General features: G+C 41.0%; 1 protein-coding gene across 2 annotated transcripts in view; it reads left to right on the top strand.

The window, feature by feature from the left end:
- Nucleotides 1-2,135: 2,135 nt before the first annotated feature.
- The window catches only part of dock9b (dedicator of cytokinesis 9b), a 91,405-nt gene continuing 76,648 nt past the window's right edge, over nucleotides 2,136-16,892 (top strand). For both annotated transcript variants that reach the window (XM_066663560.1, XM_066663562.1), the window contains exon 1: nucleotides 2,136-2,525. In XM_066663560.1, the coding sequence (XP_066519657.1) occupies nucleotides 2,385-2,525 (141 nt within the window). In that variant the 5' untranslated portion in view covers nucleotides 2,136-2,384. The remainder of the gene's footprint in view (nucleotides 2,526-16,892) is intronic.

Genomic DNA, 16,892 nt, shown 5'->3' on the forward strand with positions numbered 1-16,892 from the left:
ATTGTCCGTAGGTATGAGTGTATGTGTGTTGCCCTGTGAAGGACTGGCACCAGCCTCCAGGGTGTATTCCCGCCTTGAGCCCAATGATTCCAGGTAGGCTCTGGACCCACCGTGACCCTGAACTGGATAAGGGTTACAGATAATGAATGAATGTTCCTGGTCACATTATTTAGAAGTCCTATATTGTATGTTTTTCCAGTAATAGATTTTTCCTGAGGCCAAGTCAGATCAGTCATAATTCAGTCTTAGATGACCATTTTCCAAAGTCCTGTTATTTTTGAAAAAGTATTTTTAAGACACATTCATTCATCTGTAATTTCACCCTGTTGAGAGTCTCAATGTGTCTGGATTCTCCTCAGATTGTTGGGTGCAGGACAGAAACATCTTTGAGAGGGTGCTAGTTCATGGCAGGGGATAACATACTCACCAAGTTACTCACACACACCCATGGATAAACAGCCAGTCCACCTACCAACATATATTTTTGGACTGTGGGAGGAAACAAGAGCACCCATTGGAAACACATGCAAACAAAAGTAGAACATTTCTCTTTATGACTTATATATGTAAATAGTTACTCTTCACTGGAGGTTCACTGGTTTATATATTCTTTCATGAATTGTTGTCTTGATTTTAGTTATAAAGTGGATAACTGTTGACTGTAATGTAGGTCTAGGCGATTGTGATGTCATAGCAAAGTTTCATCATACGCATATAATTATATAATATAACATTATGAAATCATAAGCTTTGAGCTGATATTCAGTGATGAGTTCATAAGTATGTAATATTCCATGGTATTAAAACAAGCTTAACACCAAAGCCAGTGGATCACTGACGTCAAAATGTAGTATGATACTCTTCTGTTACTTAAATTACATTTGAACTGTACAGTATTATTTGTAATATATTGTCAAATATCAAACTGATATGTAATTCACTTATTAACTCAGTGCAGTTGTAAATTGAAATTGTGTCGTCACACTAAATGACATCACAAACTTAAGACTTCTGGACAAGTTCGTTTTTACATTAATTTCAATACATTATTCACTAATCAACCTTTGACATGTTATGAAGTGACATCAACATAGCAATTTGATGAAACTGTGCCACGCAGCTCTAGGATCTCAGGGGTTCTTCTGAGCTCAATTTCTGCGGGGAGTTCTCCCTGTGTCTGTGGGTGCCCCCACTTTCCTCTTAAAGAAAAAGAAAACATGATGAAAGGTGGATTGGCTGTTTGAAATTGTCTACTGGAGTGAATGGTGGAGTGTGAGATGCCCAGATATGGACTTCTGCCCTGTCTGGCATGTTTTCCTGCATTTTGTGATCACCCTGATTAGGATGAAGTGGAAACAGAAGATGGATAGTGAGAAAGCGACATCACCCAAATAAAGCGACATCACCCAATATGACGCCACAAACGTTGGTTTCATTCTGCATTGTTTATGTATTTGAACTCATGACATCACAGACCTGTAATTTACACCACAGCGAACTGGATGGAGTAGAGCTGCTGATCTTTATGAATTGCAGAGGCACTGTATGACCACTAGCTGGCGCATTTTCGTTGTCATAACTTTGGAAACACGGACATTGTGTCATTGTGTTCAGCAGCTTTTCAAATGAATTTCTGAAACGTATATGTGGGACATTAACATACCACTTAACCTCAGAGACATTACTTTTTTCACTGATGTTATATTTCTAAATATAAAATTAATTTAATATTTTATGAAATGTATTTTGTTATATAAAACATAATGAATGAATATAATTTATTTTTAAATATTGTATTTTATGTAATATATTTAATAAAATCTAAAATTAAAGAGAGAGTTTGAACATAAATAGTTAAAAAAGTTGGGTTTTTAAATGAAACAGCAGTTCCGTTTGTAAACAAACGAGTCGTGGATCTAGTTTCTCGGTCCGGTTCCTGATCCGGCTTTTTGCTCTTTCCGAGCTGAACCAGGTCGTCAAAAGCGGCGGGTACTGGATTGTGAGGCGTTTTTAGAGGAAAAACACGGAGTGGATAACAGTCAAGCGTGGAATGGAGTGGTAAACACTGGCACTGCCATGTAAACTAGAACAACATCTGGTGCGGAGCTGTGTGGAGTAACTGAGTGTGTGTGCGGAGGGGGGCTGTTCGGCCGGAGGAGAGAGACGCTCTCCGTCCTCGGGGCTGTGGCGGTGTAATGTAACGGGGTCAGGTTAACCGCAGCGCGGCCAAAACAAACCGCGACGGCGAGTGAGAGGGACTTTTCCCACTCAGTGACATATTTCGCCGCTGTGTTTTGGAGATGACGGACTTTCCTGTGGCACTGTAGAGAATTTATTTGCGGACGGAATGCGCCCCTAAAACTCCGCTTATTCTTCAAGCCGCAATGGCTTCTTCCTCGACTCCCAGTTCTCAGGGTTCCCAGCCGCCGGAGACGCGGAGGTTCACCCGCGGGCTCCATAGACCGGGCACCGCCGCAGAGCTCCGGCACAGCGCCTCGGAGGCGGTCAGGACCTCCGTGCTTGTGGTGAGTGCGATTTATACCAATTATAGGAGTCCAACTTTGCGCCAAAAAGTGTTTGTTTATTTCCATTTAGAAAATGGCAAACTTTTTTTCACATTAAAACGGACAGGTGCAGTTTTTATGTAAATAATTTTTACATCACAAATTTTGACATTATACAGATAGACAGACAGACAGACAGACAGATAGATAGATAGATAGATAGATAGATAGATAGATAGATAGATGGATAGATAGACAGATAGATAAATAGACAGATATATAGATAGATAGTTGGATAGATAGATAGATAGATAGATAGATAGATAGTTGGATAGATAGATATATAAATAGATAGATAGATAGATAGACAGATAGATATATAAATAGATAGATAGACAGTTAGACAGATAGATAGATATATAAATAGATAGATAGATAGATAGACAGTTAGACAGATAGATATATAAATAGATAGATAGATAGATAGACAGATAGATATATAAATAGATAGATAGACAGTTAGACAGATAGATAGATATATAAATAGATAGATAGATAGATAGATAGATAGATCATATAAGATAACCAGACAGACCAATATATGCATGTATAAAATCACACATATGACAAATTATCTTCGTACATTTAGTTACTAAATCACCCTGTGATCTTAGGAAGATGTAGATTGCTCAAATAAATGTAAATAAATAAATAAAAAGGTACACCTGACAACATTCTTTTTGTTGTATTTTTAAAGTTAACATTTAATAACACATTCATGTATTGTAAAAATTAAAATGCAATGTGCCATTACCTTTACATACAATATCAAAAAACACTGTCACTGTGGGGGTACCTTCAAGGGCATATGTTCTATACCTTTATTTAGGGGGCATAATTTTACCTTGTTTTATAGTAATTGATTGTAATATTGTGTTGATTTCATACACCCCATTTAATCTCCATGGCTTATATTATGTTATTTTATTTTACACAAATAATCAACTCTCCATTTAATGAACACAAAAGCACTTTAATGCCACTATTGTACCTTTTCAAGGTACATTTACACATCTTTAAAATGAATGACAATTCATTTTAAATATATAAAACATATACTGCATTAAGGAGAATACAATAAAGTGTAGTGTCTCGATGTCTCCCTGGTAACAACCTCAAAACAAACTGGGCATTAATTCAGTATGGGGTCAGAAATCATAAACCTGCTGTCTATGTGTTGTATTAACATTATTTATATTTATTGTGTGTAGTGCAGTATGTGCTTTTTAGTGTTCAGATTGATCACGTTTATAGTATGGATTTCTCAAGCGTCTAAACTCTTACACAGTACTGTATGTAGGCTGCATGTAGGCCACTGGAATGTAGGACGACAATAGGCTAACTAACTAACTGACTCAAATTGTGGTAAAAACGTAGGCTAGAAATTAGGGCAGTGAGAGTGTGGCAGGTCAGGTGTAATGGAAAGGAGTCTTATTTCGGCTTTTATTATGTCAACTTTTTACTCTCAGCTTTCCTGAAGCAGTAGCTTAATACGTATAGACACCTGCAGAGAAGTGGGAGGACGGCAGTGAGAAATGAAATAAAAATTCACAAAACAAATCCATGACACAGAAAAGATTGAGGGGTCTATTTGGCAGAAGTATGAACCTGAACGGGCTTGTTATTGTCTTCACACAGCAGTGCAGTGAAATTGCCATCATAGCAGTGAAAACACACACATACGGTACCCATCAAAAGTTTGGACACACCATCTCCTTAGTCATTGGTGGAGCCGGGCTATTGACTGTACAGAACTGTGTACCAGCCCCGACCTCTGCACAACCCAAGTTATGGTCCCAAACGTCAAGAAGGCGAGCAGATCTACAAATCTGAAAAAGCTGTTTACTGAAAACCATTCCAGGTGATGATCTCATGAAGCTGACTGAGAGAACGCTGAGAGTGAGCAAAGCTGTCATCAAAACAAAAGGGGGCCACTTTGAAGAGTCTAAAGTATAAAACATATTCTGGTTTGTTTAACACTTTTTGTTTACTACATAATTCCGTGTGTTCCTTCATAGTTTTAATGTCTTCCATATTTATTTACAATGTAGAAAATAATAATAATAATAAAAAAAAACAAAGAAAAACCATAGAATGAGACGATGTCCAAATTTTGACTGGTACTGTACATTCACACTCTGTGGAAAATGGCCCAAAACAAAGGAAAACTTCCTGAGTAGGTGTGTCCAAACTTTTGATGGGTACTGCACACACACACACACACACACACACACACACACACACACACTAGTGCACTATTGGCAGTAGAGCACACACCAACGTAGCAGTAGGCAGTCAGCCAAGTGCCCAGGGAGCAGTTTGGGGTTAGGTGTCTTGCTCAAGGGCAGTTTCGTCAACCTAATTATCCCCAGTTATCATCATAATTCTATACATTTTCTTGATACACAATGTACATGTATCATAATATTGAGTTTAATACATTGCACCACAAAAAAACTAGTTTTGTCACATTGAAAAACATTGTGAGAAATGGTGAGCATATTGTGATGAAATGTAAATGATCCAATACAATACAGTTGCCCACCATAGGTCAGTGTCTTTTCAGTTCCCCTCAACAGTCTGGAAGAATTTTTCCAGTAGTGGACTTATGTAGCTGGGGGCATGGCACACACTCTCAAATTCACTCACACACTCATACCTATGGACACTTATGAGCAGTCAATCCACCTAAAAACGTGTGTTTTTGGACCTTGGGAGGAAACCGGAGCACCCGGAGGAAACCTACACAGACACAGGGAGGACACACCAAACTCCTCACAGACAGTCACCCGGAGGAAACCCACACAGACACAGGGAGAACACACCACACTCCTCACAGACAGTCACCCATAGGAAACCCACGCAGACACAGGGAGAACACACCAAACTCCTCACAGAGAGTCACCTGGAGGAAACCCACGCAGACACAGGGAGAACACACCACACTCCTCACAGAGAGTCACCCGGAGGAAACCCACGCAGACACAGGGAGAACACACCACACTCCTCACAGACAGTCACCCGGAGGAAACCCATACAGACACAGGGAGAACACACCACACTCCTCACAGAGAGTCACCCGGAGGAAACCCACGCAGACACAGGGAGAACACACCACACTCCTCACAGACAGTCACCCGGAGCGGGACTTGAACCCACAACCTCCAGGTCCCTGGAGCTGTGTGACTGCGACCCTGCTTTTTAAATTTAAGATGAAAATCTGTCAAGCTAAACACATTTTAATTATTCATTCATTATCTGTAACCCTTATCCAGTTCAGGGTCGCGGTGGGTCCAGAGCCTACCTGGAATCATTGGGCGCAAGGCGGGAATAAACCCTGGAGGGGGCGCCAGTCCTTCACAGGCCAACACACACATTCACTCACACACTCACACCTACTGACACTTTTGAGTCGCCAATCCACCTGCAACGTGTGTTTTTGGACTGTGGGAGGAAACCGGAGCACCCGGAGGAAACCCACGCGGACACAGGGAGAACACACCAACTCTTCAGTGAGCGGGAATCGAACCCACAACCTGTGACTGCGACACTACCTGCTGCACCACCGTGCTGCCACATTTTAATTAGAATCACTTTATTGCCCACTGTGTTTGCACACAGAAGAATATGTTCTCTGCATTTAACCCAATCCGTGCAGTGAAACACACATACCAGTGAACACTAGGGGGCAGTGAGCACATACCTGGAGCGGTGGGCATCCTTAGCCACAGCACCTGGAAAGCAGTTGGGGGTTTGGTGCCTTGCTCAAGGGCACTTCAGTCATGACCTGCCGGCTCTGGGGATCGAACCGGCAACCTTCCACTTACAAGCCCAGGTCCCTGACCACCAGTTTTAAAATGTTAACAATAATCCATACAAACTGGAAACTGAAAATGAAGATGAAAATAGATTTCTATATTTGTTTAATGTATTTTGTGCTATGAAGTGTGACCATATTCTCGTCGTCTGTATCTGCCACAGGAAGTCCCAAATATATGAGCCACATCAAGCTTTGTGATCTGAGGCCCCTGGGTATCACAGACCCTCAGGCACTGGTTGGTGAACTATCCCTGCCCCTGAGTATAATCATTAGTGTTTGGCTAAATTACCGCCATGTGATAAAACTTTAAAAACACTGCTTCAGTAGGGCATTGTTTGTTTTGGACGTACTTTTTTAGTCATTATGAGTCTGGCCAACCTTTACAGGGATAAATGTAATCCACACTGGGATAGTTAACTTAATAAGCTAGTTATTTGTATTTTGTGGTGGATTCTGATACATTTGCTGAAATGGAGTGGAACAGTACCAGAGAATGTGAGTCTGTAAATGTGATTCCATTCAATTTTTCTCATTTACCCAGTCCTACTTTACAAACCTGCCGACTTTGGAATGGGCTGGAACAATAGAGATTTGTCATCACGGTTTCTCTGTGTGTGTGTGTGTGCATTCTGGAATCAGGTGAAAGTGGAAAATATATTTGGACCATGCAAAGACCCTCTGGTGAAGTAATTATGCCATTATACCAAACCCAGCGCTTCTCCTGGAGTTTTGATTTTGCATTACATCATCTCAGAGATGGGGAAATGACGATATGGAAACTTTAGGATCATTAGGATCTGTTCAGTGATTACCTGCCAGAGCAATGAAGGGAAATTCCATTCACAATAGAGATAACCCAGTTAAGAACGCTGAAACTGTGCACGCGCTGCTCCTCATGGAGATGTTCCTCATGTTCTGCAGTAGTCTGATGTAGTGAGAAGAAAGTGAAAGGCTTATTCATCTATTGGACATGTTCCTTCCAGTAATTCTTCCTCCACTTTCCTTACCAGCGTTAATGCAGTGTCTATATTTGAGATGTCTGTCTTGTAACAAACACTGGTAACTTTAAATGCGTGTGTTTCCACTGCACTATGTGCTGACCAGTGTGACCTGTGGCTTTTAATCAATGTGATGTTTGGTCAGCATTAGATCTGAGTGCATTAGCCATTACACTAATGTTACCACAGTTACCTGGAAGCGGGGAATTACAACATGAGCTTTTCTGGTTTCCTACCCTCCTCCAAACGTTACATAGAGCAGTTTCTCTGTAGCGAAGGCTCTATTCTTGTTATTACAGGTCAGTGAAGCATCAGAATGATTTTAAAGCCGTGACTTTGAGGTAAGAATACTGCTTAGTGTTCCTTTAACCCTTCAAATTAGAAACGCATCATGTCCAAAAAATATTTTTATTGAATTCTCAGACTTCAGAGCGGACATATATACACATTTTTCACATGTTTACACAGTTCTGGGTTCTTTATTAAACCTCTGTGTCATGCTTTGGTCAAAATACCACAAGGATCAAAAAAAACACAGCACCATTCTCCCCTATCTAAACAGCCCTGACTCATTTTATATATTGTTTACAGACATAGACAGACTGCTGAACCCTGACTGGGTTGTTTTATTTCACATCTTGTGGGTTGGTAGGAGCTCCTGATCCTCAAATTAAAAAGGTATTAAATCGAACACACATGTAATCTCTGTAGGGATGCTTTGCCAATAGATTTGGACACCCTGGAGAAGCCAGACATGAGCCTGTGTTCATCATGCCCAGTACCAGAGTCAGCTAGAGGGATATAAAGCCCTGCACTGTGTTTTGCGATCAGGCCATTGGCCTCTTTTCTGTCGTTCTAACTGTCAAATCAGTAACAGAACTGCAGAACCATGATGACAAAATATGCATTTTGCTTTCATGGTTCCTAATGGCCCACATCAGCTGGTCAAACAGATGTGTGCTTTGTTTGTGTGTGTTTATCTGTGTGAGTGTGCATGGCAGAAGAGAATTTGGGACATATTCAGTTTTATTTGCATGAAGGTCAGAGGTCACAAAAACACAAGCATTCCCAGACTCTCCCCAGTAAACAATTAGTCGTTGATTCAACGTTGAAATAACGTGATGACTGCCGTCTAATCAACGTCCTCTTAAGGTTGAAAATGAAAGTTGAAAAGACGTCCAAACACAGACATTGAAAAGACGACTAGTAGACGTATTTTGGACGTCCATTGACGTTATTAATTGGTCCCGAAATAAATTACTTGTATAAAACGCGTTTTGGACGTTCACTGACGTTATGGATTGGTCGCCACTTAACTAACCTATTAAGATGGATTTTGGACGTTCATTGACGTTTAAAATATGTCCTTGACGGACAGACCACTTTTAGACCTATTTTGAACGTCCAGGGACGTTCCTTGTTTACTGGGTCTTTATATGCCTTAGGAGAAAAAAGTGAGACAAAAAGGGGACGTGAGACATGAGAGCGGTCACCTGGCAAATCTGAACATAATTTGTGACCACTGAGTTCTCCACCAAATCTCCAGAGAAGACAGGTTTGATTACGGATGACTTTGTCTCAGGAGACACATCTGAGCAGACTTGTCTAGAAGACACTAAAGAGATATTTGATTTTTGCTTCCCCTGGGTCAGTTCCGGATGAACCTGAGTGTTATTATCTCAGCAAACCTGAGCACAGTGCGAGACTTTACTGAGATCTCTGCTAAAACTCAAGAGGAGTCAGGTTTGACATTTCTCAGAAGAACAAGCTAAAGTCTCTTTCGCCTTTGCAACTGATCTCTTTTTTATGGGAGAGCTTACAGAGGAAGGAATTCTCTTTGGCTGCATTCACATTACCAGGCTAAAGTGACCCAAATCAGATTTTTTTTTAGGGCTGTGTGGACAGGGTGGACATGTCAAATCTGATCCTTCCAAATCACATTTGAGCCACTTTCATTAGCGTCATTAGCCAGCACTGTGTCTCAAATGCCTCCATGCTTCCTACGAAGTGCACAGAACAGGTTATGAATCTACGGCATTGGCACCCAAATAATGTGTTAAATGGTAGAAAAGGTGCTGATGATAGTTGAATATTAATGGATTTGTATTAGACATATAGCTTGCTTTTATTTAAGAAATATACTGGAACACTTCATGGAACTCACACACTCGTTCACTCACAAACTCACATTTAGGGGGTGCTGTTGTGCTTTGTGTCATTTTCCCACTTATTTATTTGTCCTACATTGCATAGTTGAAAGCCTCCTTGCTTTCAGTGATACCAGTGCTACACAGTGGAAGGTGTGTGGGTTGCAGTGAATAATCAGTGTGTACCTTGAATATGGATTTCCGTATTGCAGATGAACAATCCAGCCACTCAGCACATTTGCATAATATTTTACATAATATCACTGTTAATGCTGTATTTAGTCAGAAACCCCAATTCAAAACAACTTTGCATTGAATGATTGGACACAGCAATGACCGAGTGAGCAGTGGTACAGGCCCGTGGCTGTCCATGACATAAGGGACTTGAACGTGTGATAAAATCAATATGCTTGTACTGCTGTTCAATTAACAGCCTTTAATACCCAACGGCAGTGTGGCCAAGGCTATCTACTGGTCAGGACATTTAAAAACACATGCAGTTGTCCATGTCACTTCTGTTAATTGCAGGCTGTGTTTGTGTGTGTGTGTGTTTGTGCGTATTATGGGTGCATAGCTTCAGCCTTCAGTGCTGATTTTTACATTCAAATACACCAATTCACTTCATCTGTTTTGCCAGGTGTAGTCTGGGTCACTAAACTCTTCTGGACATCACCTTTAGTCGGCTATATGTGTTGTGTATTCTTCAGTCTCAGTGTTTATACTGTAACACATATCAAAGAGCCCAGTGCTAGTTTCATTTACCACCCCAGATGGAATGCCTTGCATCCGAGACTGAAGACCAGCCATGCTGCACTTTAAATATGAGCCTATACACACACATGCTCTCAGAGACCTGACACCACCAAGCTCTCACTGACTGAACTGAAATTTAAGAAGGTATCAAAGCAGAAATTCCTACTACAACATTTACACAGACAGCAAAATACTAATAATAAGATTAGCTTCAGGGGCAGCACAGGGGCCTGGAGGTTGTGGGTTCGATTCCCGCTCCGAGTGACTGTCTGTGAGGAGTTGGTGTGTTCTCCCCGTGTCTGCGTGGGTTTCCTCCGGGTGCTCTGGTTTCCTCCCACAGTCCAAAAGCACACGTTGGTAGGTGGATTGGCGACTCAAAAGTGACAGTAGGTGTGAGTGTATGAGTGAATGTGTGAGTGTGTGTGTTGCCCTGTGAAGGACTGGCGCCCCCTCCAGGGTGTATTCCCACCTTGCGCCCAATGATTCCAGGTAGGCTCTGGACCCACCGTGACCCTGAACTGGATAAGCGCTTACAGATAATGGATGGATGGATGGAAGATTAGCTTCAGGCTTCTTGCTAATTAGTGGCTTAATGTGCTGTTCACCACAGTGTAGATATGTCCAGACAAGCGTACATCAGGTTTAATACACATATAGAAGTGTGACGTTAATTGGGGCATTTTGTTTTTGCCCAATAGTTCACAGACGAGGCTCGCACTCTGAACATGCTCAAGAAATAAAGCTGGGATATATTTTCCAATGTTGCTGGGCACTTGTCAGTCTCTTTTTTGGAGTTTTTTTAATAACCCACCTTCCTTTTGATGCAGAAACTGCCTTTAGAAAGGCTGTGCACAGATGTCGGAGGATTGCTGTGAGAATTCAATTGCATTCAGCCACACGAACGTTATTCATTCATTCATTCATTCATTCATTGACTGTATATACTTATCCAATTCAGAGTCACGGTGGGTCCGGAGCCTACCTGGAATCATTGGGCGCAAGACGGGAATACACCCTGGAGGGGGCGCCAGTCCTTCACAGGGCAACACACACTCACACATTCACTCACAACTATGGACACTTTTGAGTCGCGAATCCAACTACCAACGTGTGTTTTTGGATAATGGGAAGAAGCCGGAGCACACGGAGGCTGCGACACTATCTGCTGTGCCACCGTGCCACCCTTACAGGAACATTAGTGAAATACTGAATGTTTGATGATTACCTTAAACTAATGGTTATAAGGAGTGCCTATGTGTTTCAGGACATTTTGTGAATTTAAGTACACTCAAGTATAAGCTGGGACATATTTTCCAATGTTGCTGGGAGCTTGTCAGTCTCTTTTTTGGAGCCATGTACTGTTCAAATTTGATGATGTGACTGTGTTTCAAGTGTTGAAACAGACTGGTGGTGTTAACTGTTAAACACTGGAACTTTTTTCTCAGTCTTCTTTATGTTCAGTGCCGTGTTCACTGAGGGTAAAACTTGTCTAAACAACAGACCCAGCATTTTTCTTTGGTACAAACTGCTGGAGTTGCTCGGTCTGGCACTGTGTTTAGGTTCTCCTCCATGTTGCTTTCATGTGGCAGATTGGGTGGGGCAGAATCATGTGACTACAAAGCCACAGTAAATGAACACACAATGGAACATGGGACAATGAACAAATGGGACATATTAATAGAATTAACAAAAAAAAAAACATTGATCTGAATGTTGTTTTTGATTAAATGCTCAGCCCTAACAGCTATTGTAGTCTTCCCAGGAGTGTAGAGGCTCTTACTGTAGCTGTTACGTTCTTGAGCAGGCATAACTAAATTGTGTGGCCCTTAGCACAGTTCAAATATTTCACCCAAGAAATAAAAGTTTGGCACGTCTGACATTTTCCATGGAAAACCTTTTCTCATGGCAAATATGGCATGACAGGATAAAGAGTACAGCCACTGATATTGGAGTCTTATCTTGTTTTATTGCTTCATCGCTGATGTATTAGTGCGTATTAGGACTTTAGCACCTTAGCAGTGCTGTAGCGTCGTTAGCTCATGACAGTGTAGATACAGTATGTGTAGGGGAGCAGGAGATGCCTGCTGATTAGATATCTGAATCCATTCATTATGGATGAGGGCAGCTTGGGTGTCTGCTCTATTTTTAAACCTGCTTTGTCCTGGGTACCGGATAAAGGACACTGGAGGTGCTCTGCAAGTCTCAGAGGATCAACTCATCTCTGTATTACTGTATAGGGATCATTATTAGAACCGAGTGTCCAGTGACGTTTGGTAATTTGTTACAATGAAGTGAATTGCTGACTAATCTCGTTTGGAGCCTGAATAGATTGGTACGGTTCAATTGAGATCAGACGTTTCCTCTGTGGGTTTTATACCAGTCTCGATCACTCGATTAAATATTTTACTCAATGTTTGTAGTTTATGATAAGGCATTTGACTGAGTTTTCATTTTTCCGCACGACTATGGCTGCATTTCAACAGCTGTGTCCTGCACAGAGCTGGTCTAACTGAGTTACAGCGGAAGCTGACGATAACTGCGTCCAAATAAGAACGCATCAGTCTTCATTAGCTCACAGCACAACCTCCTGCTCCAAGCAGCCTGGTGTAATTGGACAGCAGTGATATCGAAGCCATGTGTAAAGAAGATGAGACTGGACTTGGACTGGACACTGGCACTGGTGTCCATTAATGGGGGAAATGGGCTCTGGGTAAAAAAGCAGCTGCATCACAAGCTAAAAGTTCCAAAGAGTTATCTTTGCGACACAAACGTATATAAATTGGCTTTCACATGAGATGAAGGATCACTTTTTTTGCAGTCCCTGAAATCTCTAATACATCCAGGCCACTTGGTGACAGTATCAGGGCCATTTTATAACAATAAGACAAATCACTGGAGATGACTGATAGTGCCTTTAAAAGAACACTAGGTAGCGTTTCTACCTTACAATTACAGCTTCAAAATTATTGTGGTGAATAACTGACCTGTAGTAGGGACAATAGAGCTTCTGTCATTGCTACTCTGGGCTCAGCACTGCAAAAACCGCACTATGTAACTTTTAGAGGAGGGGTAGGTAACCCCCCACCCCCTTTGGTTTCATGACAGTGCTGTTAAAATGAATTACACTCTGCAACTCTAGGAGTGCCCTGGAGCATAAATACCTTTTTACCTTCTTACCTAGTGTCCCTTTAAGATACAAAATATATCCATACATTCACATGACTATATGGACATTTCCTGATCTTTCTAGGATTTACACTAGATGCTGAATGATACTGTGAATATTTGATGGCATTTGTTCACATGGGAATTAGTGAGGTCAGGTCCTGATGCTAGGTGATTAGTTCAAAGATATTGGATGGTGCTCCAGCACTCCATCAGGTTCACTTCCCCACAGCCTCTGTAGCTAACTTTGGGTATTTAGCATGGAGACATTTTGCAGTACGCAGCTGGCGCTTTGTGTCCACAATGGTTACCTCTTAAACAAGAGGAATTCGCTAATTTAAACGTAATATAAATAAATAAATATAATGTTTCATATTGATATCACCCCACTGTTTGTTTCAAAGTAAAATGCACAATCTTCCAAAATAGGTCAGATTCCACACTCATTGCCTCTGGCCATGGGAAAAGTGCATGGATTGAGTTGTAATATTTCCCGTTCTTTGTTTTCTGTCTGATGTAAGCCACTGGTGAGCGCTTTGAAGCATGAGCCTTAAAGATATTTTTTTGTCCTCAAGTCACATTTTGCTAAGCTCAAAAAGTGTCATCATCCTTTTTTATGTAACTGTAAGGAGTGTTGTCATGGAACTGGAGGGCTGTTTCCATGGCAGACTTCCCATAATTCTACACTGCTGCCATTTACTCCATTAACAGCTTCACAGCTACGCTCTGGAAAATGTCTTTCAAGCAGACACTTGAGTGAAGAATGAGTTTTCCATCTTCAGTGCAGGGAAAGTTATATCTGGATGACCTTCAGACCAAAGTTTGACTAAACTGTTAAAAGAAGTAGCTAAGGGCCTGATGTTTCGGTTATTGTCCACTTGTGGACACCTGTGTGTTCAACATCTGTAGAAGATTCGAGTTTTTTTAATAACCTGCCTTCCTTTTGATGCAGAAACTGCCTTTAGAAAGGCCGTGCACAGATGTCGGAGGATTGCTGTGAGAATTCAATTGCATTCAGCCACAGAAAAATTATTCGTTCATTTATTCATTGACTGTAACCGCTTATCCAATTCAGGGTCGCGGTGGGTCCGGTGTCATTGGGCGCAAGGCAGTAACACGCCCTTGAAGGGGGCGCCAGTCCTTCAAAGGGTGATACACACTCACACATTCACTCACTCTCTCACACCAGTGGGAACAGTGGGGCAGTGGGAAGAAGCCTGAGCACCCGGAGACGGCGACACTACCTGCTGTGCCACCGTGCCACCCTTACAGGAACATTAGTAATAGTGAAATACTGAATGCTTGATGATTACCTTAAACTAACTGTGAATTTAAGTACACTTCTCAAGTATAAGGGAAAGCAGGGAAAAATACAACATAAAATATGTAAAAGTAATCAAATAAACAGTAAAGGCCGGATGTCTTGGTTAAAATCAACATCTGTGGATCTCACTGTATTCTGGTGAGAATTTTATGTGTAAACTTGTGCCTTTAAGAGCAGTCCTGGGACGACTGTGAGATCTTTTCACCCAGCCGCTGGAAAATCCATCAAACCTCTTTTTATTTTTTATTTTTTTTATTGTGGAAATTTGTCTGACGTCCATCCCGACACTCTTAATGTGGATATGGAAAGATGGGATTCTAGTTTTGGTGGAACTGGCTTTTCCTATTTTCTTTTTTTCACCCTCAGTTATATCACACACATACACACTGATGAACGCAGAAAAAAAAGTACTGATATTTACTGATGTCAAAGGTCAGAGTTTACAGTACAAATATGTTCAGAGCTGAGGTCTTGTCTAAAATAATGACATAATGATAATGTGCTTATCACGTCCGGCCTTCACTTATGAGATTGCTGGAGAGCCTAGAGCATCCAGTGGAGATGTCTGTGTCCTGTAGTACCAGGTGGTACTGCTAACCATTGTATTGGAAACATTTGCCTGTATTTGAAAAAGATGATCTGTTAATGAAACATGTTTTACATGTCTGCCTCATATACTGCATTGAAGGGCGTTCCCAAAATAAAAGAACATCCCAACAGAAAATCCCTGTTTTTTTTTTGTGTGTTTTTTTCCCCTGCCCCATACTATGACAGTGTTGGCAGGGACAAAATGGGGAACAGTCCCTGTGGTCTGTGGTTCACCATTGCCATGTAAGGATAAAGGCCTTCATCAGTATTTTACAAAGTACTGTAAAGGTAGATTTTTCTCAAGGTCACAAGATACACAAAGTGTAAAGGTCCTATCGTATCGAAAACTGTGATCTTAAGGGCACATAATAGTCATTTACTTTGTGCAAAGGGATTATAGTTGTTTTATAACCTACTTTTTTTTTTTTCTTAATAAAAACTAAATACAATTATTGGAGTAATGGTGTATGAAGTTTCCACTAAGTAAAAGTTGTAGTTGTGAGGTTTAACCCAGTAGAATATTATATATTATTATTTATCTGACAGTTTTGGGTTGTTTAAAAAAAAAAAAAGAAAGACATTCTGAACCAGATCTTTTCATGCTTCTTTTACTCACGGTGAATAGTAGCTTTGTTAGCTACTGTGTGAAAGAACACACACTCTCTCACTGGTGAAGGAGAAGTGAGAAGTCGTGTTGACGGCCTGACTGCTTTATCCCACAGTGCTTTACAGTCGGCAGTATGAGAAAGAAGTCGAGCGCTTTGCAGACTGTTATATAAGTCTCACAGATTAAGGACTGAGTGAGGGGCTACACTTCAGGGGGTTAAATTCATTGGTGCATTCTGAATATCAAGCATGAAGAGTCAGAGTGTAAGCTGTGTGGATCTTTGGTGGTTTCTTAAATTGTTGCTCTGGCATATATATATATATATAAAACTTATTTTTGCCTAATTGTTATTTTGACTGGAAATGAAAGGGTGGGGTCTAATTTCGCACAGTCACTGTAAATGCCAAATTTATATAAGAAATATTTTTGAAATTAGCACTAGCATACTGCCCTAGCTTTTCACTACTTGCTGTTGAATTGCTGATGAATGAGCTTGGCTTGAGTGGTGTTTGTGTGGTCGCTAGCCTGATCTGTTGTTTGCTTGAGTGCAAGTGGCCTATACAAGGGTTATAATGACTGTATAATGAGTTCAGACCTCTTCCAGCCCTCTGTGATCTCTTTGTATTATTCTTCAGTACAGAAAGCAGATGGACTCTGTTCAAGCTCAAACAAGTGCTTAAAGGAATACTTCATCCGAAAATGCTAATGTGGCTAAGAGGGAATTGAAGCTAAATTAAACAGCGCAGGCTCAATTGCGTAATGTTATTGCTATACATGTTAGCAATTGCATATGATTTTCTGCAAGGTTTTCTGTAGCTTTTATTTACAGTACAGTGCTGTAAAATGAGTTACACCAGGGGAAGCCTTAGGAGTAAAAAAAAAAACAACAACAACCCTAATCTTACATAGTGTTCCTGTATTAAGTG

Source organism: Hoplias malabaricus, chromosome 3, assembly GCF_029633855.1.
Source record: "Hoplias malabaricus isolate fHopMal1 chromosome 3, fHopMal1.hap1, whole genome shotgun sequence".
NCBI classification, from domain to species: Eukaryota; Metazoa; Chordata; class Actinopteri; order Characiformes; family Erythrinidae; genus Hoplias; species Hoplias malabaricus.